General features: G+C 47.9%; 1 protein-coding gene across 1 annotated transcript in view; it reads left to right on the top strand.

Annotated features, from left to right (window-relative positions):
- SOX6 (SRY-box transcription factor 6) overlaps window positions 1-26,812 on the top strand; it is a 416,902-nt gene that overhangs the window by 253,720 nt on the left and 136,370 nt on the right. The window contains 1 exon segment of the mRNA XM_077453685.1: window positions 2,173-2,241. Coding sequence (XP_077309811.1) covers window positions 2,173-2,241 — 69 coding nt within the window.

Here is a 26,812-nt window from a genome sequence, read left to right as displayed (position 1 = left end):
CGATATGAGGGGTTCCCACCATCCCTGTGCTGAGTTCCCGGGTCTGTACACCCGCTGTGCCCATTATGAGGGGTTCCCACCATCCCTGTGCTGAGTTCCCGGGTCTGTACACCCGCTGTGCCCATTATGAGGGGTTCCCACCATCCCTGTGTAGTTTTCTTGGGAAGTCATATGATGGGGTGACAATTGAGAGACGGGTACAGAGCGTTGTCGCCCTTTTCATTTTTAGTGTGGCGTGGCCCCTTCATATGTATAAAGCTGGATTTGGATTGGTCAGCTGTTGGGTGGAATTTTTAGGATTTTCCTCCATTGTCTTCCCCTCTGTCCCTCTCTTTCCATAGAGAACTCCGGCAGCTTCCAGCGGAGCTGTGCGTCCAGCCGCGGCATTTTGTTGATGCGGCTCATTTCCATCTGTCAATGGCGAGTTCTCGCCGGGCGGGATTGAGTGGCGGTGACACTTGTTACAACATCCTGAGGCAATCTGTACATTATTCATTGTATAATTGGTGTCACAGAAAGCGGCACATCTGTCGTCTGATCCGCCGGCTCGCAGCGCTGCGGCTGAGATGTGTCTACGGAGCGCGGTGACACTGCCCCTCCCCCAGGGATGCTCGCCACTCAGAGGTTAATCTCCTCTTCCCTTGTTAAAGGGGGACTCCATCTTCTGTGATGTCTGCAATCATTTTTTGGCTGGATTCGGGGCATTTCTAAAGATTTTGCGTCCACATATGAGGCGCCACAGCCTAGGATGCTGCATGTCCATATCTGACTTCCCATGATGCCTGGCTTCTATATTAGTCAGTAATGTGGGCACTGAGCGGGGGTGGAGAAATGCGGTCATGTGATGTACAGACCGATATGCGGTTCAATTAAATTGTACCACCGAAATGTTGTTTTATTCTGCAGTAGAGAAAGAGGAACCTCGGGAAGGCTTGGTTCACGCCTACAGGTGTGACCGAGCGTGAGCGCATTTCCCATGTGTCACGTGACAGGCAGCCCAATCATTTCAATGGATGGTCCTACACATGAGGGATCGGGCATGCAAGGAGCTGTGGCAGGTAGGTAGGTATTAGCTGTGCGGGAACTGTAGGAAGGTGGGTACTAGCCGTTTGGGAACTGTAGGTAGGTGGGTATTAGCCGTTTGGGAACTGTAGGTAGGCGGGTATTAGCCGTTCGGGAACTGTAGGTAGGCGCGTATTAGCCGTTCGGGAACTGTAGGTAGGCGCGTATTAGCCGTTCGGGAACTGTAGGTAGGTGAGTATTAGCAGTTTCTGAACTGTAGGTAGGTAGGTATTAGCTGTTCGGGAACTGTAGGTAGGGGGTATTAGCAGTTTGTGAACTGTAGGTAGGGGGTATTATCAGTTTGTGAACTGTAGGTAGGGGGGTATTATCAGTTTGTGAACTGTACGTAGGGGAGTATTAGCAGTTTGTGAACTGTAGGTAGGCAGTTATTAGCCGTTTGAGAACTGTAGGTAGGGGGGTATTAGTCGTTTTGGAACTGTAGGTAGGGGGGTATTAGCAGTTTGTGAACTGTAGGTAGGGGGATATTAGCAGTTTGTGAACTGTAGGTAGGTAGATATTAGCCGTTTGGGAACTGTAGGAAGGTGGGTATTAGCAGTTTGTGAACTGTTGGTAGGGGGGTATTAGCCGTTTGGGAACTGTAGGTAGGTAGGTATTAGCCGTTTGGGAACTGTAGGTAGGTGGGTATTAGCCATTTGGGAACTGTAGGTAGGTGGGTATTAACCGTTTGGGAACTGTAGGTAGGGGGGTATTAACCGTTTGGGAACTGTAGGTAGGGGGGGTATTAGCTGTTTGGGTGGTCTGTAGATTTCAAGTCGGAAAGGTAAAGAGTTGAGCGGATGTTCTAGAAGAACTTTTCTGTCCACCAGAAGTAATGAGATCTTGTTGGGCCTCATCAGAACTTTTATGTTTAGAATTAATAATTGGTGACAGGTTTTCTAAGTCTTCTATGTTTAGCTCCATTGTGAACTGCCAATAATATGAACCACAAATCCAAATGTCTTCCTTCCATGGGTTTGGTAAATCTGGTTAGTGAGTTTGTAGCGAATGAATGGCTGGGAAGTTTCCCGCATAGAGCGCGTGATGTCAGCATGTCACATTTCCACGTTCTGCGCGCCTTGTATTTATTTCCTGCTCCTGTTTTCCGCACAGATCGCACGACAACAGCAGCAACTTCTGCAACAGCAACACAAGATCAACATCTTACAGCAACAGATCCAGGTATGAGTCCTGTGAGCCAATCACAGAGGCGGGTGGGGGTGGGGGATGTTTTTTTAAACTGACATTTGGCAGGATTGGAAAGATGATTAGCATCAAAGGCTTCGCATCTGGTGATTGAAGGCATTGTAATTACAGTGAATGGCATTGATTGAATATAACCGATTTGGTAGATATCCCAAAATATCTTAAATCCAGTAGATGGTCAAAGATGGTAGAGATCCGGGAGATTTGATAGGATTAAGACATTAGTGGAGTGATCTGGTGGATGGTGGAGGACAAAGAAGATCTGAGTGATGGTGGAGAACACAAGGCATCTGGTGGAGGACCAAAGAGACCTGATAGAGGGTGGAGTACACTGAAGGTTTGATGGTTTGTGGAGCACATAGAGATCTGGTAGTTGGAGGACACTAAAGATCTGGTAGACGGTATTGGACACTAAAAATATGATGGTTGTTGGAGCACAAAGATGTCTGGTAGTTGGTGGAGGACCTGGTAGACAGTGGAAGACACTAGAAATCTAGAAGACGATGCTAGATACTAGAAATCTGGTAGACGATGGAAAGCACTAGAGATCTGGTAGACGGTAAAGGATACTAGAGATCTGGTATATGGTGGAGAACTCCGAACACCCAGTAAATGCTGGAGGACACTAGAGATTCAGTAGATGGTGGAAGACATAGGAGATAAAGTAGTCATTGGAAGTCACTAGAGATCTGGTTGTAGCAGAAGGCACTAGAGATCTGATAGATGATGGAGGGCACTATAAATCTGGCACATGTTGGAGGACAATAGTGATTTAAAGATGGTGAAGCACATAAGAGATCTAGTAGTTTATGGAAGTCACTAGAGATCTGGTAGATGCTGGGGAATACTGGAGATCTGATAGATTCTTGAGGATACTAGAGATCTGGTAGATGCTGGAGGACACTAGAGATCTGGTAGATGCTGGAGGACACTAGAGATCTGGTAGATGCTGGAGGACACTAGAGATCTGGTAGATGCTGGAGGACACTAGAGATCTGGTAGATGCTGGAGGACACTAGAGATCTGGTAGATGCTGGAGGACACTAGATATCTGGTAGATGCTGGGGGACACTAGAGATCTGGTAGATGCTGGAGGACACTAGATATCTGGTAGATGCTGGAGGACACTAGAGATCTGGTAGATGCTGGAGGACACTAGAGATCTGGTAGATGCTGGAGGACACTAGAGATCTGGTAGATGCTGGAGGACACTAGAGATCTGGTAGATGCTGGAGGACACTAGAGATCTGGTAGATGCTGGAGGACACTAGAGATCTGGTAGATGCTGGAGGACACTAGAGATCTGGTAGATGCTGGAGGACACTAGAGATCTGGTAGATGCTGGAGGACACTAGAGATCTGGTAGATGCTGGAGGACACTAGAGATCTGGTAGATGCTGGAGGACACTAGAGATCTGGTAGATGCTGGAGGACACTAGAGATCTGGTAGATGCTGGAGGACACTAGAGATCTGGTAGATGCTGGAGGACACTAGAGATCTGGTAGATGCTGGAGGACACTAGAGATCTGGTAGATGCTGGAGGACACTAGAGATCTGGTAGATGCTGGAGGACACTAGAGATCTGGTAGATGCTGGAGGACACTAGAGATCTGGTAGATGCTGGAGGACACTAGAGATCTGGTAGATGCTGGAGGACACTAGAGATCTGGTAGATGCTGGAGGACACTAGAGATCTGGTAGATGCTGGAGGACACTAGAGATCTGGTAGATGCTGGAGGACACTAGAGATCTGGTAGATGCTGGAGGACACTAGAGATCTGGTAGATGCTGGAGGACACTAGAGATCTGGTAGATGCTGGAGGACACTAGAGATCTGGTAGATGCTGGAGGACACTAGAGATCTGGTAGATGCTGGAGGACACTAGATATCTGGTAGATGCTGGAGGACACTAGAGATCTGGTAGATGCTGGAGGACACTAGAGATCTGGTAGATGCTGGAGGACACTAGAGATCTGGTAGATGCTGGAGGACACTAGAGATCTGGTAGATGCTGGAGGACACTAGAGATCTGGTAGATGCTGGAGGACACTAGAGATCTGGTAGATGCTGGAGGACACTAGAGATCTGGTAGATGCTGGAGGACACTAGAGATCTGGTAGATGCTGGAGGACACTAGAGATCTGGTAGATGCTGGAGGACACTAGATATCTGGTAGATGCTGGAGGACACTAGAGATCTGGTAGATGCTGGAGGACACTAGAGATCTGGTAGATGCTGGAGGACACTAGAGATCTGGTAGATGCTGGAGGACACTAGAGATCTGGTAGATGCTGGAGGACACTAGATATCTGGTAGATGCTGGAGGACACTAGATATCTGGTAGATGCTGGAGGACACTAGATATCTGGTAAATGCTGGAGGACACTAGAGATCTGGTAGATGCTGGAGGACACTAGAGATCTGGTAGATGCTGGAGGACACTAGATATCTGGTAGATGCTGGAGGACACTAGAGATCTGGTAGATGCTGGAGGACACTAGAGATCTGGTAGATGCTGGAGGACACTAGAGATCTGGTAGATGCTGGAGGACACTAGAGATCAGGTAGATACTAGAGATCTGGTAGATGCTGGTGGACACTAGAGATCTGGTAGATGCTGGTGGACACTAGAGATCTGGTAGATGCTGGTGGACACTAGATATCTGGCAGATGCTGGAGGACACTAGAGATCTGGTAGATGCTGGAGGACACTAGAGATCTGGTAGATGCTGGAGGACACTAGAGATCTGGTAGATGCTGGAGGACACTAGAGATCTGGTAGATGCTGGAGGACACTAGAGATCTTGTAGATGCTGGAGGACACTAGAGATCTGGTAGATGCTGGAGGACACTAGAGATCTGGTAGATGCTGGAGGACACTAGAGATCTGGTAGATGCTGGAGGACACTAGAGATCTGGTAGATGCTGGAGGACACTAGATATCTGGTAGATGCTGGAGGACACTAGAGATCTGGTAGATGCTGGAGGACACTAGAGATCTGGTAGATGCTGGAGGACACTAGATATCTGGTAGATGCTGGAGGACACTAGAGATCTGGTAGATGCTGGAGGACACTAGAGATCTGGTAGATGCTGGAGGACACTAGAGATCTGGTAGATGCTGGAGGACACTAGAGATCTGGTAGATGCTGGAGGACACTAGAGATCTGGTAGATGCTGGAGGACACTAGAGATCTGGTAGATGCTGGAGGACACTAGATATCTGGTAGATGCTGGAGGACACTAGATATCTGGTAGATGCTGGAGGACACTAGAGATCTGGTAGATGCTGGAGGACACTAGATATCTGGTAGATGCTGGTGGACACTAGAGATCAGGTAGATACTAGAGATCTGGTAGATGCTGGTGGACACTAGAGATCTGGTAGATGCTGGTGGACACTAGAGATCTGGTAGATGCTGGTGGACACTAGATATCTGGCAGATGCTGGAGCCTAGAGGACATTACAGATATGGTAGATGCTGGAGCCTGGAAGACACTAGAGATCTGGTAGAGGCTGGAGGACACTTAATATCTAATAGATGTTGCAGGACATTAGAGATCCAGTAATTAACAGAGGACAGTAGGGAGCTCATTGATTGAGATAAACACAAGAGTTCTGGCAGCTGGTGGAGGACACTAGAGATCTTGCAGTTGGTTTGGGTGGTTTTGTATATGGCTTTAGAAAGCACTAACGATCTTAGTCCAGCAGATGTTAGTACTGTGCTAAATATGGGATATCAGTTGGTGGTGGTAAGCTCGATGTGGTTGTGAGTTTATTTAACAATGTGAAGGGGAACATATCTGATTTTGGTGAATGGAATCCGACCACCTATGGATTACTGCATTGTGCATTTATCACAACCCTACGGAATACTTTGGCTGAACTTGTAGATGATTGATGGACAGTAATGATCTGGTAGACTATTGGTGTAAATCCCGTAGCCTTGGGTTGGTTCATCTGAAGAAGATTGGGTGGCTTGTATCATAGCTGCTCCCAGAGACGGAACGTTTTGTCATTTTGATTACCAGCATTGTGCTACAATTATTACATTTTTGTTGTGAAACCCGCAAGTTCTTTGAAGTCTCGTTATTGTTAGCAGTGATGTTTGTTCCACAGAGTTTTATTAACAAGCTCATTCTAGAGCAGATTGACCTTTATGGGACCAAAAAAAAAATCCAGTAATCTTTGGGGGTTCAGGAACTTCTGTTCTAGGCCTTGCAGTAGAACTGTAGGCATTTTTTTTTTCTTCATTTGGATAGACCAAGGGAGGGTTATAACCTCTTCCAGATTTATTTTTGCCATCTGTGTCCCATTGGGGAGATTTCCCTTCACTTCCTGTCCCATAACCAAACAGGAAGTGAGAGGAAATACCTACAAATTATGGGAATTCCTTGGGGACCCCCCCAGGTCAGCAGAACTAGTGTCCCCATTGGAAGATTTCCCCCCTCTTACTTTTTGGGAGACAACCCAAAATTTGGGATTTTGTTTTACTTTAATTTTCAATGATAATGGTAAACGGGACAAATAACGAGGGCGAATCTCCTTAAAGGGGGCACAGACAGCAATAAAAACTGATAAGCGTTTCGATCTCTCTGCACTCCTTTCAAAACCTAAAAAAAAAAAGTTTCGCCTTTAGTTATACTTTAAAGTTGTGTCTGCCGTACCATGTACTGGTATGAAAATATCTCTTGTTCTCTTTGTATTGCTTCCTTGGTGTGAAATCCCTGGTGATCCTGCCAGTTCCTATGCTTTCCTATTTCGAACTGACCACCCCAGGCATGAGAGCACAGTGTGGTCCGTTCTCTAGCTGTGCTGGGAACTCAGCCTGCTCTCCTCCAATGATCGGGCTTGAAACGACCCCCCCCCCCCCCTCCATTCACTGGGAAGATAAGTGTACTGCTGTTTCTCCTCCCCCATCTCTTATGCAGCTGAGAACAGAGGGAATATGGTCACTTCTAAAAATGGGAAAAAGAAGAAAAGAAAAGATCTTTATAATGTTTTTATTTTTTATTTTTTTATATCTTATACACAAATGTTTTGCCTTTCATTTCTATTTCAAACGGAATTGTTGGTTTTACACGGCAATTGTTCACAATCACTATAAATGATTAAATAAGGTAAATGCTCGATCGTTCCATGTCAGAGCACGGGTCATGTGGCCTCTCCTGAGGGAATTTTTGGATTATGATGTCAGTGGCCTCCCCTGGCAGAGCCAGCCAATCATCATCCAGAACAGTCGGTGAGCCCAGATCCCCGGCTTCCTCCATGTGACCCGTTCATAGATCGGAGATGAAGAAAACCGGTTTGTTTGGATCCTCTGTAAATCTATAATAGAAGGAATGTTTCCTGTGAAGACTCTGAGTCCTCTTTAAGGAAATCTCCGTAATACTTCTGGAGATTGCAGTCGTCCTCCTGGCTGCGGCGGGCGACATGCTGACCCCTTCGCTCCGGCGATGTAATGGTGACATATACCGGACACAATAAATATATATGGCGAGTTTCTTTAGATCGCACCACAAAGTGTTCTAATGGGAAAAAAAAGAAAAATGAAATTACTATCTAGCGATAATTCTTCCAGGCGCCATCCAGACAGGATGGGAACAGTGCGTGGTACTTACCCTCTCTTGTATGGTGGTAATTACTGGGTATTGAATAGAAAGGCATCGCCATAGCAACGGTCTTAACATGACTAATGCGTACGGGGGTCTGTTACATGGATTAGACTAAAAATATTGCAACCAGCGACTTTCCTCCTGCATGGGGGCCAAATGGTGAAGAAAAATACAGAGAAGGTCCCGGCCTTCCGATCCTCAGCATTGGGGTGCGCCAGATTCCTCCCTACCGATCCTCAGCTTTGGGTGCGCCGGATTCCTCCCTACCGATCCTCAGCGTTGTGCGCCCTGGATCCCTCCCTACTGATCCTCAGCGCTGGGTACGCCAGATTCCTCCTTTCCGATCCTCAGAGTTGGGTGCACCAAATTCCTCCCTTACGATCCTCAGCATTGGGTGCACCGGATGCCTTTCTACCGACCCTCAACGTTGGGTGCACCAAATTCCTCCCTTCCAATCCTTAGCATTGGGTGCACCAGATTCCTCCCTACCGATCCTGCTTGTTCGGTGTGCCAGATTCCTCCCTTCTGATCCTCAGCGTTGGGTGCGCCGGATTCCTCCCTACCAATCCTCAGCGTTGGGTGCACCAAATTCCTCCCTAAAGATCCTCAGCGTTGGGTGCACCGGATCCTTTTCTACTGACCCTCAGCGTTGGGTACACCAAATTCCTCCCTTCCAATCCTTAGCATTGGGTGCACCGGATGCCTTTCTACCGACCCTCAACGTTGGGTGCACCAAATTCCTCCCTTCCAATCCTTAGCATTGGGTGCACCAGATTCCTCCCTACCGATCCTGCTTGTTCGGTGTGCCAGATTCCTCCCTTCTGATCCTCAGCGTTGGGTACGCCGGATTCCTCCCTACCAATCCTCAGCGTTGGGTGCACCAAATTCCTCCCTAAAGATCCTCAGCGTTGGGTGCACCGGATCCCTTTCTACTGACCCTCAGCGTTGGGTACACCAAATTCCTCCCTTCCAATCCTTAGCATTGGGTGCACCGGATTCCTCCCTACCGATCCTGCTTGTTCGGTGTGCCAGATTCCTCCCTTCTGATCCTCAGCATTGGGTGCACCGGATTCCTCCCTACCGATCCTCAGTGCTGGGTACGCCAGATTCCTCCTTTCCGATCCTCAGAGTTGGGTGCACCAAATTCCTCCCTTCCAATCCTCAGCGTTGGATGCACCAAATTCCTCCCTTCCGATCCTCAGCGTTGGGTGCACCAAATTCCTCCCTTCCAATCCTCAGCGTTGGGTGCACCGTATTCCTCCCTTCCGATCCTCAGCGGTAGGTGCACCAAATTCCTCCCTTCCGATCCTCAGCGTTGGGTGCACCAAATTCCTCCCTTCCGATCCTCAGCGTTGGGTGCACCAAATTCTTCCCTACCAATCCTTAGCATTGGGTGCACCGGATTCCTCCCTACCAATCCTGCTTGTTTGGTGTGCCGGATTCCTCCCTACCAATCCTCAGCGTTGGGTGCACCAAATTCCTCCCTAAAGATCCTCAGCGTTGGGTGCACCGGATCCCTTTCTACTGACCCTCAGCGTTGGGTACACCAAATTCCTCCCTTCCAATCCTTAGCATTGGGTGCACCGGATTCCTCCCTACCGATCCTGCTTGTTCGGTGTGCCAGATTCCTCCCTTCTGATCCTCAGCATTGGGTGCACCGGATTCCTCCCTACCGATCCTCAGTGCTGGGTACGCCAGATTCCTCCTTTCCGATCCTCAGAGTTGGGTGCACCAAATTCCTCCCTTCCAATCCTCAGCGTTGGATGCACCAAATTCCTCCCTTCCGATCCTCAGCGTTGGGTGCACCAAATTCCTCCCTTCCAATTCTCAGCGTTGGGTGCACCGTATTCCTCCCTTCCGATCCTCAGCGGTAGGTGCACCAAATTCCTCCCTTCCGATCCTCAGCGTTGGGTGCACCAAATTCCTCCCTTCCGATCCTCAGCGTTGGGTGCACCAAATTCTTCCCTACCAATCCTTAGCATTGGGTGCACCGGATTCCTCCCTACCAATCCTGCTTGTTTGGTGTGCCGGATTCCTCCCTACCAATCCTCAGCGTTGGGTGCACCAAATTCCTCCCTAAAGATCCTCAGCATTGGGTGCACCGGATCCCTTTCTACCGACCCTCAACGTTGGGTACACCAAATTCCTCCCTTCCAATCCTTAGCATTGGGTGCACCGGATTCCTCCCTACCGATCCTGCTTGTTCGGTGTGCCAGATTCCTCCCTTCTGATCCTCAGCATTGGGTGCGCCGGATCCCTCCCTACCGATCCTCAGTGCTGGGTACGCCAGATTCCTCCTTTCCGATCCTCAGAGTTGGGTGCACCAAATTCTTCCCTTCCAATCCTTAGCATTGGGTGCACCGGATTCCTCCCTACCGATCCTGCTTGTTCGGTGTGCCGGATTCCTCCCTACCAATCCTCAGCGTTGGGTGCGCCAAATTCCTCCCTAAAGATCCTCAGCGTTGGGTGTGCCGGATTCCTCCCTTCCAAGCTTCAGCGTTGGGTGGATCTGAATCCTCCCTTACGATCCTCAGCGCTGGGTGCACCAAATTCCTCACTTCCGATCCTCATTTATTTTCCCAGAAGTTTGCACTAAGATACAAGTCAGATTTTGGGCATGCCCTGCAACACAAATGTCACTTCTGGTGAGATACTCCCAAGGAAAATCACATCTAAAGGGATGCAGGCCCTGCCACTTTCCTCAGAGCCCTGCAGGTGCAGCAGCTGATTGATAGTTTTAAAGTCACTCCAAGTCACATTTACTAGGGTTGTCCTGATACCACTTTAACACCGAGTACAAGTACCGATACTTTTTTCAAGTACTCGCCGATACCGATACTTTTTTTTTAATGTCATGTGACAGTGGCACTAATATGCAGCACTGATGACGAGTGGACTGTGTCGGTAGTTTCTATTTTTATTACATTTTCTTTTACAATTTTCATTTTTACAATTCATTTTTTTATTATTTTTTTGTTATTTTTCTTTTTTTTTGGGGGGGGGGGGGGGGGGGGTGAGGTTGCAGACAGTGTCAGTGTGTTGTTTATTTTATTTTTTATTATTTTTACAATTTAACCTTTTCAATATTTAATTTATTACAATTCTTTTTTTTTTCTTTTTTTTCTTAGCCCTGTTGGAGGGTAGGGGGGCTTTGGTGAGATATCAGGGGTCACACAGATTCCTCAATCCCTTTGTATGCAGCCTCAGCTCTGCACTGAAGATGAATGGAGAGGAGACAATGGAAAAGGAAGGAGCTGGTAAATGACATATTTACTGTCTCCTTCCGCCGCTCTCCATCCTGACAGAGAGGGCTGAGGAGGACACAGGGGGACTGAGGAGCACGGAGGGGGACTGGAGTAGGACACACGGAGACTGGAGGAGCACGGAGTGGGGACTGGAGGAGCACGGAGTGGGGACTGGAGGAGCACGGAGTGGGGACTGGAGGAGCACGGAGTGGGGACTGGAGGAGCACGGAGTGGGGACTGGAGGAGCACGGAGTGGGGACTGGAGGAGCACGGAGTGGGGACTGGAGGAGCACGGAGTGGGGACTGGAGGAGCACGGAGTGGGGACTGGAGGAGCACGGAGTGGGGACTGGAGGAGCACGGACTGGGGACTGGAGGAGCACGGACTGGGGACTGGAGGAGCACAGAGGGGGACTGAAGAGCAGGAAGGGGTCCTGGGTCCTGTTCCCATTTCACATTTGCGTACATTGGTCACACTGCAGTGGAAGATTTTAGCCCGGGAAATGCTTAAAGCGGACCGTCACCTGAAAACACAAGTTGCCCCGATTTGTTTTCCTCCCCCGCCCCTATATAACTTGAAGCTTATGTTTTTCTTGTTGGGGAGTGAGTACCTATTTATGACATTGGCACGGCCCACCCGCAGCCTCCTGGGATAAAGTCACACATCCCCGGAGGCTACAGGACCGGTCCCCCCTACACGCCTTGATCTCATGCATGCGCAGTGGGTCATCAGGAAATCATGGCTGGCTTCTAAATCCAAGATGGCGGTGAGATCCACAGCCCTGGCTGCAGGGAAGACAATGCTGGACTCCATGGACCAATAAGAATCTCTTTCTTAAGATACACCGGGGGGGGGGTTTCTGTCAGTGTGAATGAGCCCCGCCTCCTATGTCAGCACCCTCCCCGATCCCTCCCACTGCGATCCGGTTGGCACGTGATGCATCTGTTTTTTTCCATCCACGCTCCCCCTTGTCTCCATCCACGCTCCCCCTTGTCTCTCTTTTATAAACTTTCTAAAATTCCTCTTCCGTGTTTTCCTCCCTTCCTTCCTCCTGACAAAGTCGGAGAATCGCGTCCTCGGTGAGTAATCTGTTTTTGCAGATTTATCTATAAGCTGGTGGCACGGCCTTCCAGAAATCCATAATATCCATTACTACTTCTCACCGCCGGGCACAGAATTCAACAGAAAAATCCATTCTTGTTTTATTTCCAGAATCAATCTACCCAAAGATGAGACTTTAGTCCTGGGCGGAGTCCGGGGCACCCAATCAGCCGCACACGTCTTGGATGCTCCAACAGCGAGGTCTCACATTCCTGGCTGTGTTCCTGTCCACCCAAGAATGACAACCTGCATTTGGAGGGCATTTTACCCATTACCCGCCTACTGCAGGGCACACATTATAGTTTTTTTTTTTTTTTTAGCTGAACTAAAAATAACGGACTGGTCGCTGTACTAACACAAGCAATGTTAGTACAGCGATCTTCCCTGCTGTGCTATAATGTCTTGGCAGCCATTGGTGCTGTGCCAGCTGGTTTTCCAGCATGCCCGTTCAATAGAAACCACACAGGCTGCTGTACCCACTGGCCAAATGTCGGATGGTTTCTTTTGAAGCAGCCAATACCATCCGATATTCGGCCCGTGGGTACCAGCCTTAAGGGTCAGAATAAGGCGACTCTTATAGACAAACCTAAAGATCATCGGTGCCAGGCTACTGGCTCCAGAGGTGGCTTAGGATCCTTGCAGGTGGCCTTGGCCCAGGAACTATACAGGCACCATCATAGAGGTGCCCACGGAACCCCCGAGACCCCAGGGCTCCATGGAGCGTTGGTTAAGAATGGCTTCTATAGCGACACAAAGCCAGCTGTCCCCCGCCCCGCCCGACACACCGCATTATGGTGGGCGGGGCTCCACATCCATCCAACCTCCACCAAATGCCACCAAACATCCCCCCCTACAGAACATTGTGGTGGGTCGGCTGTGGGACAGCCACTGAGGGCATGGGCCAGCCTCTCTTTGTCCACAGTGCTCCACATCCATCCATCCTCCACCAAATGCCACCAACCAACCCCCCCTACAGAGCACTATGGTGGACGGCTGTGGGCTCCTCGTCTATAGTGCCCCATCCATCCACGATCCATTCCACCACATTACCCCCCTCCCCCCCAGAGCATTCATGGGCCTGTGGCTGCCCCTCCTTGTCTGCAATGCTGTGGGCTCAAGTCCATCTATACAGCAGACTCCACCCATCATGATTCAGTCCACCACACCGTCCTCCCAGGCCACCGGCGGACGGCCCGGCACACTCACCTGATAACCCAATGACTGTCCTCTGTGGTAGGCGTGACAGGACAGATATTGGTTGGATGAGATCCAGAGTGGGCGAGCCTTGGCCCGGACACTCACTCACAGCAAGGTGGGTGGCTGGGCGAGAGCCGGTTTGGCTAGTCACCAGGACAGGGCACCAGTCGCTGACACTGAGCCAGGCTGAGTGGAAATCGGCGATCGGGACACTTTTCTGCGTCCCTCTTAATTTTGCGCCCGGGGCGGCCGTCCCGACAGCCCCCCCTACGCTACACCACTATGCCCCCCTCTCTAATGCAGCTCCACACTCGCTCTCAACTTATTTCCACTCGCCTAATGTGAGAAGGAAGGCTAGTGGGAATTTTGAGGGCTGATATACTATAGAGTGATACAAAGTACTATATAGGATGGATGGAGGAGGTATAACATTGCATAGTTAGTACAGAGGCTCCTCCTGAGCTGTCATTGTTTTTTTTTTTTCTTCAGCTTCTTGGATGGAATACAATAAATAAACTAGTAGTGTGTACCGGGATTAAGACGGGGGCTGTGCTGTTTGGCAGAGCTGTGCAAATCCCAGGACTGGATGGACACAAATATAAGTATATGTATTGATGTGTATATCTGGATGTCACTCTGAACTCTGCACACATCAGCGTGACATCGTACTACAAAGCACCCCCAGATGAAGGGGGGGGGGGCTTCGGCTGGTGGTCTCGGGACGGAACCCCAATGACCATTTCTTGTGTCCTCGCCTGGGATTTTTTTTCGCTTTCCCTCACCCGAAAACAGAGCGGCGGTCGGGTCTTAGGACGCGCCGTCCTTTTCACGTAGACGCCCGAGTATCTATCACGTTTTAATCGCAGATAAAAAGTCAATCTCCCGATATTAACAGGCAAAAAAAAATAAAAATCCTGGAATTGAAATCATCGGGGATGTGAGAGGAACGCGCTCAGATCTTCGCGAGGTTCAAACGGCGCTTCTCGTGTGATTAAACACTAGAAATTCAAGTAGCCGAGCCGCCGAACAAGGAGCTCTCTGTGCAGGAGAACAAGTCGAGAGATCAGCCGTAATTATACTCCACATTAGCCTTCATGTCCTGCTTGACCTGCTTAATTAATTTTTTGCCGGGATAATAATAGCCGAAATATATTTAAAGATTTGCTTTATCATTAAGTGTCTAATTGACCTCCAATTTTAAGAGGCAGACCTTCTCCTTTATTGCCGCTTGGAGTTGGTTTTAGTCGTCAGCAAAAAAGACAAGCGGCAATCAGACGGCAGTAAATGTATAATCAGCGAGAGCGTCCATCGCTGTGCGCGCCGCGTGAGAACCGACACAAATCCCCGCCCCCCCCCCCCACCACCGCCCACCGCACGGTGCAAACCGGTGACCGATCCACTGAGATCAATTCTACCAAAAAAGTCTTGGGGGTCCCAGAACAATGACACCCCGACACTTGGGGGTCCCAGAACAATGACACCCCGACACTTGGGGGTCCCAGAACAATGACACACTGACACTTGGGGGTCCCAGAACAATGACACACTGACACTTGGGGGTCCCAGAACAATGACACACTGACACTTGGGGGTCCCAGAACAATGGCACCTGACACTTGGGGGTCCCAGAACAATGGCACCTGACACTTGGGGGTCCCAGAACAATGGCACCCGACACTTGGGGGTCCCAGAACAATGGCACACTGACACTTGGGGGTCCCAGAACAATGGCACTCGACACTTGGGGGTCCCAGAACAATGGCACCTGACACTTGGGGGTCCCAGAACAATGGCACCCCCCGACACTTGGGGGTCCCAGAACAATGACACCCGACACTTGAGGGGCCATAACAATGACACCCCGACACTTGGGGGGGCCCAGAACAATTACACCCCGACACTTGGGGGGCCCAGAACAATGCCACCCCGACACTTGGGGGACCCAGAACAATGACACCCCGACACTTGGGAGGCCCAGAACAATGACACCCCAACACTTGGGGGCCCAGAACAATGATACTTGGGGGTCCGGAACAAGGACACCCCAACACTTGGGGGCCCAGAACAATGATACTTGGGGGTCCGGAACAAGGACACCCTGACACTTGGGGGTCCCAGAACAATGACGCCCTGACACTTGGGGGGGTCCCAGAGCAATGACACCCTGACACTTGGGGGCCCAGAACAATGACACCCTGACACTTGGTGGTCAAGAACAATGACACCTCGACACTTGGGGGTCCCAGAACAATGACACCCTGACACTTGGGGGGCCCCAGAGCAATGACACCCTGACACTTGGGGGGCCCCAGAGCAATGACACCCTGACACTTGGAGGTCCAGAACAATGACCCCTGACACTTGGGGGTCCCAGAACAATGACACCCTGACACTTGGGGGTCCCAGAACGATGACACCCTGACACTTGGGGGCCCAGAACAATTACACCCTGACACTTGGAGGTCCCAGAACAATGACCCCTGACACTTGGGGGTCTCAGAACAATGACACCCTGACACTTGGGGGTCCCATAAAAATGACACCCTGCCACTTGGGGGTCTAGAACAATGACACCTTGACACTTGGGGGTCCAGAACAATGACACCCTGACACTTGGGGGTCCAGAACAATGACACCCTGACACTTGGGGGTCCCATAAAAATGACACCCTGACACTTGGGGGTCTAGAACAATGACACCTTGACACTTGGGGGTCCAGAACAATGACGCACTGACACTTGGGGGTCCAGAACAATGACGCACTGACACTTGGGGGCCCCAGAACAATGACGCACTGACACTTGGGGGTCCCAGAACAATGGTTTGGTTGATTTTCTGCCCTAGCAGTGACTGTCCCGGGGTGGAATAAAGACCCTGGGTGCCCCCTCCCCCCCCTCGCTCGGTCGCGGTATGAGATGCGGAGACTGCCATGAAAGAACTGTACATAGCTGACTCGCCTCCAGCATCTGACTGATCTTCAAATATTGTGTAATTGTATCTCTATCAAATAAAGTCGTGTTTTTGGCGGCGTTCGGCTGGTGCGGCGCTCTCTCGCCCCGGGCGCTCTCCACTGATCTCGCTGGAAGTTTCAAATAAGGAGGAAAATGCAAATCTAATTTTTTCACTTATCTAATCTAATTAGCCGGTTCTTGTTTTCTGTGCGCACAATATTCCGACAATATGGTTCCTTTTAACTGAAGGAAAACAGACTCCCCGAAGGCCGCGCGGCGTTCGCCGAGGAGAGACGAGTTCAAACGATCCGAAATCCGCAAAATATTTGTACACCAGACGGGATAAAATGACTTAACGCTGCCACAGCCGGGGATTGTTGATCGTCGTGTCAGGATCGTTAGAGACGGCGGATTGTGACACGGAAAATGGCGGCTGACGCTGCGACTCATTGAATTACGGATCTCGGATCGACAGTTTTAAAGGAATCCTCCACTGACCGATGGATTTCAGTGATTGGTTGGTTACTTTTTATATTCTTTGTATCCGTTGGTTATAACCGTCTAGTGTAAAGAGATACATTGTAACCCGGATGGTGACCTTTAAAAGGGCGTACGCTTAGTCAATGGGCGGGACTGCTGGCCTCCAATCCGGCTTCTTTCTGTGCTTTTCAGTCATGTCCTTCTATGCTTTGGCCAGTACACCCCCCTCTATGACTCCATTGTATACCCCTTTATTCTATGACCCCACTGTACACCCCTCTCCTCTGACCCCACCCCCAGTGTACACCCCTCTCCTCCATGACCCCACCCCCACTGTACACCCCTCTCCTCTAGGACCCCACCACCACTGTACACCCCTCTCCTCTAGGACCCCACCCCCACTGTACACCCCTCTCCTCTATGACCCCACTGTACACCCCTCACCTCTGACCCCACCCCCACTGTACACCCCTCTCCTCTATTACTCCAATATACACCTCTTTCCTTTATTACGCCACCCTACATTCCTCTCCTCTGTTACCCTACTGTGTTCCCACTAATTCCCTTCCACACGTCTCCTCTATTAACATCCTTTGCTCCCCCCGTTATCATACCTTCTGATGCACATTGTGAGAAGCTCACAGTGTGCAGTGAAATGAGAGGAAGCCTTTTCAGTCCAGGAGAGGAGCCGGATACACCTGTACAAGACTAAAGGGGAGGGCTGATACACCTGTGCAAGACTGAAGGGGAGGGGCCGATACACCTGTGCAAGACTGAAGGGGAGGGGCCGATACACCTGTGCAAGACTGAAGGGGAGGGGCCGATACACCTGTGCAAGACTGAAGGGGAGGGGCCGATACACCTGTGCAAGACTGAAGGGGAGGGGCCGATACACCTGTGCAAGACTGAAGGGGAGGGGCCGATAAACCTGTGCAAGACTGAAGGGGAGGGGCCGATACACCTGTGCATGACTGAAGGGGAGGGGCCGATACACCTGTGCAAGACTGAAGGGGAGGGGCCGATACACCTGTGCGTGACTGAGGGAGGATTAAGGATTGGCACATCTCAGGAAATGCACTGACATAGGAACGAAGAACTCCCTGTTCTTCTGGGCGGAGTGTGGAAGAGTTGCATCCCATTTCAGGTTTCTATGGTTTCCAACCATATTGGTGGTGTACTACAACCCACAGCATGTCAGCCCTCTGTGACGCGCAGTACTCTCGGTGAGACGTCTGTGGCGCTGTGTCCCCATGAAGTGACATTTTCCGCTCTTTCGGCTCTGCAGACAATGTGGGGCCTAATTGGAAACAGAACTGAGTAAATTAGAAGCTTTGGATTTGGGCGAGTCCCCGAACACCCGCAACGCGCCGCTCCTTTGCGCTGCCATTAATAGGAATGGGAAGAGAGCGGCCAAAACAATAAAAAAAATCACAAAAGAAAAAAAAGCCAAAACCACAACAAATATCAGACAATAAAAGTTCATTGGATGGTGATTACAGGGCGCGGCGCTCACTTCTGAAGTGTGTTTGGACGGCTGACAGAGGAGAAGGAGACTTTGTGAGCGGCGTGTGAAAGTGCGCGGCGTCCTCCCGGAGAGTCCCGGAGAGCACAATGATTGTATTTTTTGTATATGATATTATAAATGCACTTTTTGTAATTTGGCTTTTGTTCATACAGTAGCCATAAAACCACGCTTGTCCCCCTGAGGAAGCCATACGACGAAACATGTAGGACTAAAAATGTGGCAACACCTATAGAAGCTGCAAAAACACACCCTGAATGACTACAAAGCTGTCCATGTATTGTACAAATTGTTTTTATATGTGATTTTGTGACTTTATTAAACTGTGTTTTTATTGAAAATATATAAAGTCCCACCCCCGCTATTTTGTACCTTCTAGCTGATCATGGGGAAGTCTACACAATGAATTTAGTTACAATGTAGCTCTAGATAAGTGTTACTTTGAAACCAAATTCATTCTGGATAAGTGGTACAATGTACCTACCTCCGGATAACGATTTCCATGTAGCTAGATTCACCGTGTATAGGTGTTACATTGTAACTGAAATCGTTCTGTATAATTATTACAATGTAACTACCTTCACTCTGGATAATTGTTGTTCTATAACTATCACTCTGGATAAGTGTTACATTGTAATAAGTATACAGAATGAATGTGGTCACAACGTAACACTTATCCAGAGTGATAGTTCTATGATGACACTTCACATCCGGAGTGAAGGTTCTTACATTGTAACTCTTTTCCAGAGTGATAGTTACATTGTAATAATTATACAGAATGATTTCCGTTACAATGTAACACTTATCCAGGATGGATGTAATTACAACGCAACACTTATCCAGAGTGATAGTTACATTGTAACACCAATTTATGTAGTTATATTGTAACACACGTCCAAAGTGAAGGTAGTTACTGTAACTCTTTTCCATTTTCTCTTTTGTCGCTTTGTGTCCGAACCTGAAGATAATATTCAAGAGAACTCTGTTACATTGTAATAATTATCCAGAGTGATCGTTACATTGTAATAAATATACACAATGAATTTGGAAACAATGTAATTCACTCTGGAAAAGTTAGTGTAGCTCCATTCATAGGAGTTACAATATAACTATCTCTCTGGATTACAATGTAATTACATTTATTTTGGAGAAGTGTTACATTGTAACCAAAATCACTCTGGATTATTGTTACAATGTAACGATCACTCTGTATAATTCTTACAATGTAACGATCACTCTGTATAATTCTTACAATGTAACGATCACTCTGTGTAATTCTTACAATGTAACGATCACTCTGGATAATTGTTACAATGTAACGATCACTCTGTATAATTCTTACAATGTAACGATCACTCTGTATAATTCTTACAATGTAACGATCACTCTGTATAATTCTTACAATGTAACGATCACTCTGTATAATTCTTACAATGTAACGATCACTCTGTATAATTCTTACAATGTAACGATCACTCTGGATTATTCTTACAATGTAACGATCACTCTGGATTATTCTTACAATGTAACGATCACTCTGGATTATTCTTACAATGTAACGATCACTCTGGATTATTCTTACAATGTAACGATCACTCTGGATTATTCTTACAATGTAACGATCACTCTGGATTATTGTTACAATGTAACGATCACTCTGGATTATTCTTACAATGTAACGATCACTCTGGATTATTCTTACAATGTAACGATCACTCTGGATTATTCTTACAATGTAACGATCACTCTGTATAATTATTACAATGTAACGATCACTCTGTATAATTGTTACAATGTAACGCAGTTCTCTTAGCGCTCCGTTGAATATTATCTTCAGCTTCGGACACAAAGCGACGTCCGCGCAGATTTATTCTCATTCGGGACCAAAGCTGACTTTCCACTGCCGCCTCCCCAGCGATGGTCACCTTTCCATGGACGGGGGTTCAGGTACATTGAGGAGAAAGCAAACAAAAGCAGAAAACGTCTATTTACCTTCAATGGGGGGAGGGGGGGTCGGTGTGCGGAGCGGAGGGGCCCGGCGCGGCCTCTCTTTATGTTTCCACATACGCCTGAGCACTGAAAACCGCCCTTTGATATTCTAATTTGTGTTTAGACAAAGTTGGCGGAGTTCAGGTAGCGCAGAGCCTGCGGTCAGCCGATATACAGACGAGACTCACCGGAGGAAATAAAGAAAAACATTTGTGGCGGCGAGCGAGAACGCACTTTTAGAAATGGCTGAAGGCGTCCGCGTACAAAGGGAGCCCAGTGTGCCCCGGCCATGGCGGTCAGCAACAAGGCGCCTTTATCCTCCGGGCCGATCCGACACAAATCGTCGAAAAATAAGTCGCCTGAGTGCAGAGAGAGCGCCGCGACTGTCGCACACCGCCCGCACTTAAAGGGGAAGTGTCCCTATTTCTACCTTCTAGGACTTATCATGTGACTTCCACATTTCTATATACTTGCCCTTTCATAGTCCTCTAGAATTATTTGTGGATCAGCCAATAGAGGGAGCTGCGTAGGGCACTGTATTCTGTAAGCCCACCTGCTCCGATATCAGCCGCATGGGGATGGCATGGATTTCAGCCAATCAGCTGACTGATAGAATTCCATTGTGGGGAGGAGCAGTAAAGTGCAGCCCTGGTGTAGCGCTGCAAAGATGTACTGAGCCGGCGTTGGCGTGTGTGGTGTGCGCACATTTTATTACAAATTACATTTGGATAAAACAAAATTTTTAATACAATAATATACCGAGAAGATTACCGGTATTTCCATCCTCCTGACCTTTGTTATACGGACAGCTGACAAAAATCTTTTCATTCCTCTTATATGGCCTCTAAATGTTCAGGTATAAATGTCTACGAGGTGCAAGAACCAGCTGATTATAATTATATTACATATTCAAATTAATATTTATAAACAATTAAAATACATAAATAATTATTATATAAATATTGTAAATAAATGAATACATACACAGAATACGATACATAAATATTGTAAATCAATGAATAAATAAAACAAATATTATTAAAAAAAATCTAATAAATATTATAAATAAATAGATATAATAAACAAATTGAATAAATATTATAAATCAATAGATCTAATCAACACAATTAAATAAAATAAATAAATAGATATTCTAAACAAATTGAATAAATAAATAAATAGCTATAATAAACAAATTGAATAAATAAATAAATAGCTATAATAAACAAATTGAATAAATATTATAAATCAATAGATATAATCAATACAATTAAATAAAATAAATGAATAGATATTATAAACAAATAGAATAAATAAATAGCTTTAATAAATAAAATGAAATAAAATAGAAATGAATAAACTAAATATTTTATATAATATAAAAAAATCTTCTATTTCTTCCATCAGTTCACCCCTCACAGTTATTAACTTTTGTTCCACCAGACCCTATTAGATTGTAAGCTCCTAGGAGGACCTTCTAACCCTCTTGTATTGTTGCAGTATTGTCTCCCCTTATATTGTAAAGCGCTGTGCAAATGGTTGGCACTATATAAATCCTGTATAATAAGAAGAAATTAAATACATTTTAAAAATATGACAAACAAATAACTAAAACAAATAAATACATTTAATAAATATAAAAAAAAAATAGATTGAATAAATAAATAAAATTATATATATATTGTAAACAAATAATTTCTATTTAAAGCAGAACTTGACTCTCTTAATCAACATGAACTATTGTTTATCCTCAGGCTGCCAGTATTAGTAAATAGATAGGAAGGGGGATTAAATTCACTTGTTTAATACTTTTTTTTTTTACTTTTTTTTTTTCCAATTGCCTCTTTCTGGTTTCTGGCCTAGGCCAAAATGATGTCATACATCCCAGGAGTCTTCATGGGGGGAGGGGCTTTCTCAGCTAAGCACACCTTCCAGCCTACATTCCTGAGCTAAGAGCAGATGGATTCCAGGAAGTAAATGCTACATGAACCATATAGGTAGGAGGGTAGGTAGGTAAGTCCATGGTGGATAGAGAGGTAGGAGGATAGGTAGGTAAGTCCATGGTGGATAAAGAGGTAGGAGGGTAGGTAGGTAAGTCCATGGTGGATAGAGAGGTAGGAGGGTAGGTAGATCCATGATGGATAGAGAGGTAGGAGGGTAGATAGGTCCATGGTGGATAGGGAGGTAGGAGGGTAGGTAGGTCCATGGTCAATAGGGAGGTAGAAATGTAGGTAGGTCCATGGTGGATAGGGAGGTAGGAGGGTAGGTAGGTCCATGGTGGATAGAGAGGTAGGGGGGTAGGTAGGTCCATGGTGGATAGAGAAGTAGGGGGGTAGGTAGGTCCATGGTGGATAGGGAGGTAGGAATGTAGGTAGGTGCATGGTGGATAGGGAGATAGAAGAATAGGTAGATAAGTCCATGGTGGATAGAGAGGTAGGAGGGTAGGTAGGTCCATGGTGGATAGGGAGGTAGGAATGTAGGTAGGTCCATGGTGGATAGGGAGGTAGGAGGGTAGGTAGGTCCATGGTGGATTTGGAGGTAGGAATGTAGGTAGGTCCATGGTGGATAGGGAGGTAGGAGGGTAGGTAGATAAGTCCATGGTGGATAGGCAGGTAGGTAGGTAGGCAGTGAATGTAGGACCATACATTTATAATAGGGATAAAGGTCAAAAGTAAAAAAAAAACCCTGCAAATTGAAGGTAAAAAAGGGCATTTTTGGTCGCTCTTTCTACCCGTTCGGTGTGATGAAATGTTTTGTTGCAGATTTTCCGGGCTGGTGGTGACTTTGCGCCGTCCATTCGGCACACCTGTGGCGCTTCGTTGGGTGAAATCGTTCTCCATCTCTAGTCTCCCAATTTAATAAATAGCGTGACAAAACCTCAGCGAATTCTAATAGAACATTTGGACCCGCCGGGTCGCGGTTTTTCTGGTCTCCGGGCCGCGTGGCGCGGCGTCTTTAAATGGCTAAGTGGGAAGACGCGGTGTCCCGGCCGTCTGCAGAGATAAAAGAGGCGGTGACCCCGCTCATTAGCCCCGTGATTTAATATATTGACACTTTGCGAGGAATAATTCCATCGAGTGGCTTTGCCTTTTCCAGGGATCAATTTAATTAGATATAAAATGTGAGTGGTGGTCGGGAGCCGGAGAAGTGCTGACGTGAAATAAAGGCGCTCGCCGTCCCAACGATAAAGACATCGCCGGCGTCTGCTTAAAACTTAATGATGCACAAAAAATAGCCTAATAGAGACGACCTCAGCGATGAGCGGGATGGGGCAAAACATTAAACTAAGTGGATGGATGAGGCCCATCGGGGGAGGATAAGCGAGGGGTGGCTGGGGATCTTCTCATATATATATATATATATATACTGTGCGTGTAGATAACATACAGGGCCTGGAAAAAGTATTCATACCCCCTGACATTCCCCACATTTTGTTACAACCAAAAACATAAATGTATTTTATTGGGATTTTATGTGATGGACCAACACAAAGTGTCACATAATTGTGAAGTGGAAGGAAAATGATAAATGATACAAATAAATCTGTGAAAAGTGTGGGGGGAGGGGCATTTGTATGGCGCCCCCCGGAGTCAATACTTTGTAGAACCCCCTTTCTCTACAAGTCTTTTTGGGGATGTCTCTACCAGCTTTGCCCATCTAGAGAGGACATTTCTGCCCATTCTTCTTCTTTGTAAAATATCTCAAGCTCTGTCAGATTGGATGGAGAGCGTCTGTGGTGGATAGGGAGGGTAGGTATATGGTGGATAAGTAGGTAGGAGGGTATGTATATGATGGATAGGGTGGTAGGACTATGGTGGACAGAGAGATAGGTAGGTAGGAGGGTGGGTATATGGTGGGTGGGGTGGAAGGAGGGTAGGTATATGGTGGATATAGAGGTAGGAGGTTGGGTCTATGGTGGATAGAGAGATAGGATAGGTAGGTACACGATGGATAGAGAGGTAGGAGGGAAAGTATATTGTGGATAGGTAGGTATATGGTGGATTGAGAGATAGGATAGGTAGGTAGGAGGGTAAGTAAGTCTATGGTGGATAGATAGGATAGGTAGGTATATGGTGGATAGGTAGGTAGGAGGGGTAGGTGTATAGTGGATTGGATAGGTAGGTTTATGGTGGATATAGAGGTAGGAGGTTAGGTGCATGGTGGATAGAGAGATAGGAGGGTAGGTATATGGTGGATAGGTAGGTAGGAGGGTAGGTGTATGGGTGGCTAGGGAGGTAAGAGGGTAGGTGTATGGTGGATAGGTAGGAGGGTAGGTATATGGTGGATATAGAGGTAGGAGGTTGGGTCTATGGTGGATAAAGAGATAGGATAGGAAGGTAGGTATACGGTGGATAGAGGGGTGGGAGGGAAAGTATATTGTGGATAGGTAGGTATATGGTGGATTGAGAGATAGGATAGGTAGGTAGGAGGGTAGGTAGGTCTATGGTGGATAGGTAGGTAGGAGGGTAGGTATACGGTGGATAGGGAGGTAGGAGGGGTAGGTGTATGGTGGATTGGATAGGTAGGTTTATGGTGGGTATAGAGGTAGGAGGTTAGGTGTATGGTGGATAGGTAGGTAGGAGGGTAGGTATATGGTGGATGGGTAGGTAGAAGGGGTAGGTGTATGGGTGGCTAGGGAGGTAGGAGGGTAGGTCTGTGGTGGATAGGTAGGTAGGAGGGTAGGTATATGGTGGTTGGATAGGTAGGAGGGGTAGGTGTATGGTGGATAGGTAGGTAGGTATACGGTGGGTAGGTATGTAGGAGGGTAGGTAGGCAGTGAATATGTAAGGGGTGGGGTAGTGATTGGAAGGTAGGTGTATGGTGGATAGGTAGGAGGGTAGGTGTATGGTGGATAGGTAGGTAGGTATATGGTGGATGGGTAGGTAGGCAGTGAATATGTAAGGGGTGGGGTAGTGATTGGAAGGTAGGTGTATGGTGGATAGGTAGGAGGGTAGGTGTATGGTGGATAGGTAGGTAGGTATATGGTGGATGGGTAGGTAGGCAGTGAATATGTAATGGGTGGGGTAGTGATTATGTCCCGGGCCGGTCACTCATGCGGTGTAGTTCAGGGCGATGCCCCCGGTGGGCGGGGAGGTCAGTGCAGTTGTTTTTCCTCTCGGTAAATGTTTTGTCTTTGCATTGACTTTACATTGGCTGCAACCTACGCGGGGGGAGGGGGGGGTCCTGGAAAAACAGAGGCTATTAATACGGGTTGGTGTGTGCGGGCCAGGCCGCCGTGCGAGAGGGGGCCGCTGTTTTTTTAGGGCTCAGATGGCAGGGCTCAGCGCGCAGCCCACGGCGAGAAGAAAACTGGCTTTTTTGTTTTCTGAGTGCGGAGTGCGATCGTTCCCAGAGGGACACAATGAATGGGCATTTTGTCCGCCGCCGCTTCATCGACATTGAATTCTTGTTTTTTCATCATTATTCCTGGCCGTCAGCGGGCGCGCACATGACAGGAGAGCGTGTCGGAGAGCCTCAGCACACTCATGTGCCCTGCAATAAAGGCGCTCGTGACAATCGCAGCTTTCTGAGCACCAACACAGGACGCCTGTTGTTTGCCCCGCGTCACGCCAGCTGCGAGGCGATTGTGACCAGGAGAGCGCAGGAAGAGCAGAATATCTCCGATTATCCCCCAAACCATCCGGAACAATGGCCGCTGTCCCACGCGTTCCGCCTTATTAAAGGGGAGACTCAGAGAGCCGCCAGAGCGAGAATTATCGGAGCGCGCCAATGGCGTCCGATGACCAACCGCGGGAGCTTACACTCTAATATCCCCTCCCCCACAGTCACATCAGTCTCTGTACAGAGGAGCTTACACTCTAATGTCCCCTCCCCCCCACAGTCACATCAGTCTCTGTACAGAGGAGCTTACAATCTAATGTCCCCTCCCACCCGCAGTCACATCAGTCTCTGTACAGAGGAGCTTACACTCTAATGTCCCCTCCCCCCACAGTCACATCAGTCTCTGTACAGAGGAGCTTACACTCTAATGTCCCCTCCCCCCACAGTCACATCAGTCTCTGAACAGAGGAGCTTACACTCTAATGTCCCCTCCCCCCCACAGTCACATCAGTCTCTGTACAGAGGAGCTTACACTCTAATGTCCCCTCCCCCACAGTCACATCAGTCTCTGTACAGAGGAGCTTACACTCTAATGTCCCCTCCCCCACAGTCACATCAGTCTCTGTACAGAGGAGCTTACACTCTAATGTCCCCTCCCCCCACAGTCACATCAGTCTCTGTACAGAGGAGCTTACACTCTAATGTCCCCTCCCCCACAGTCACATCAGTCTCTGTACAGAGGAGCTTACACTCTAATGTCCCCTCCCCCACAGTCACATCAGTCTCTGTACAGAGGAGCTTACACTCTAATGTCCCCTCCCCCACAGTCACATCAGTCTCTGTACAGAGGAGCTTACACTCTAATGTCCCCTCCCCCCACAGT

The sequence above is a fragment of the Lithobates pipiens genome, unplaced genomic scaffold, assembly GCF_037356315.1.
Source record: "Lithobates pipiens isolate NorthernLeopardFrog02 unplaced genomic scaffold, aLitPip1_a1.2 Scaffold_24, whole genome shotgun sequence".
Lineage (NCBI taxonomy): Eukaryota > Metazoa > Chordata > Amphibia > Anura > Ranidae > Lithobates > Lithobates pipiens.
The sequence above is the reverse complement of the archived record's forward strand: the minus strand, read 5'-3'. Positions and strand labels throughout refer to the sequence as shown.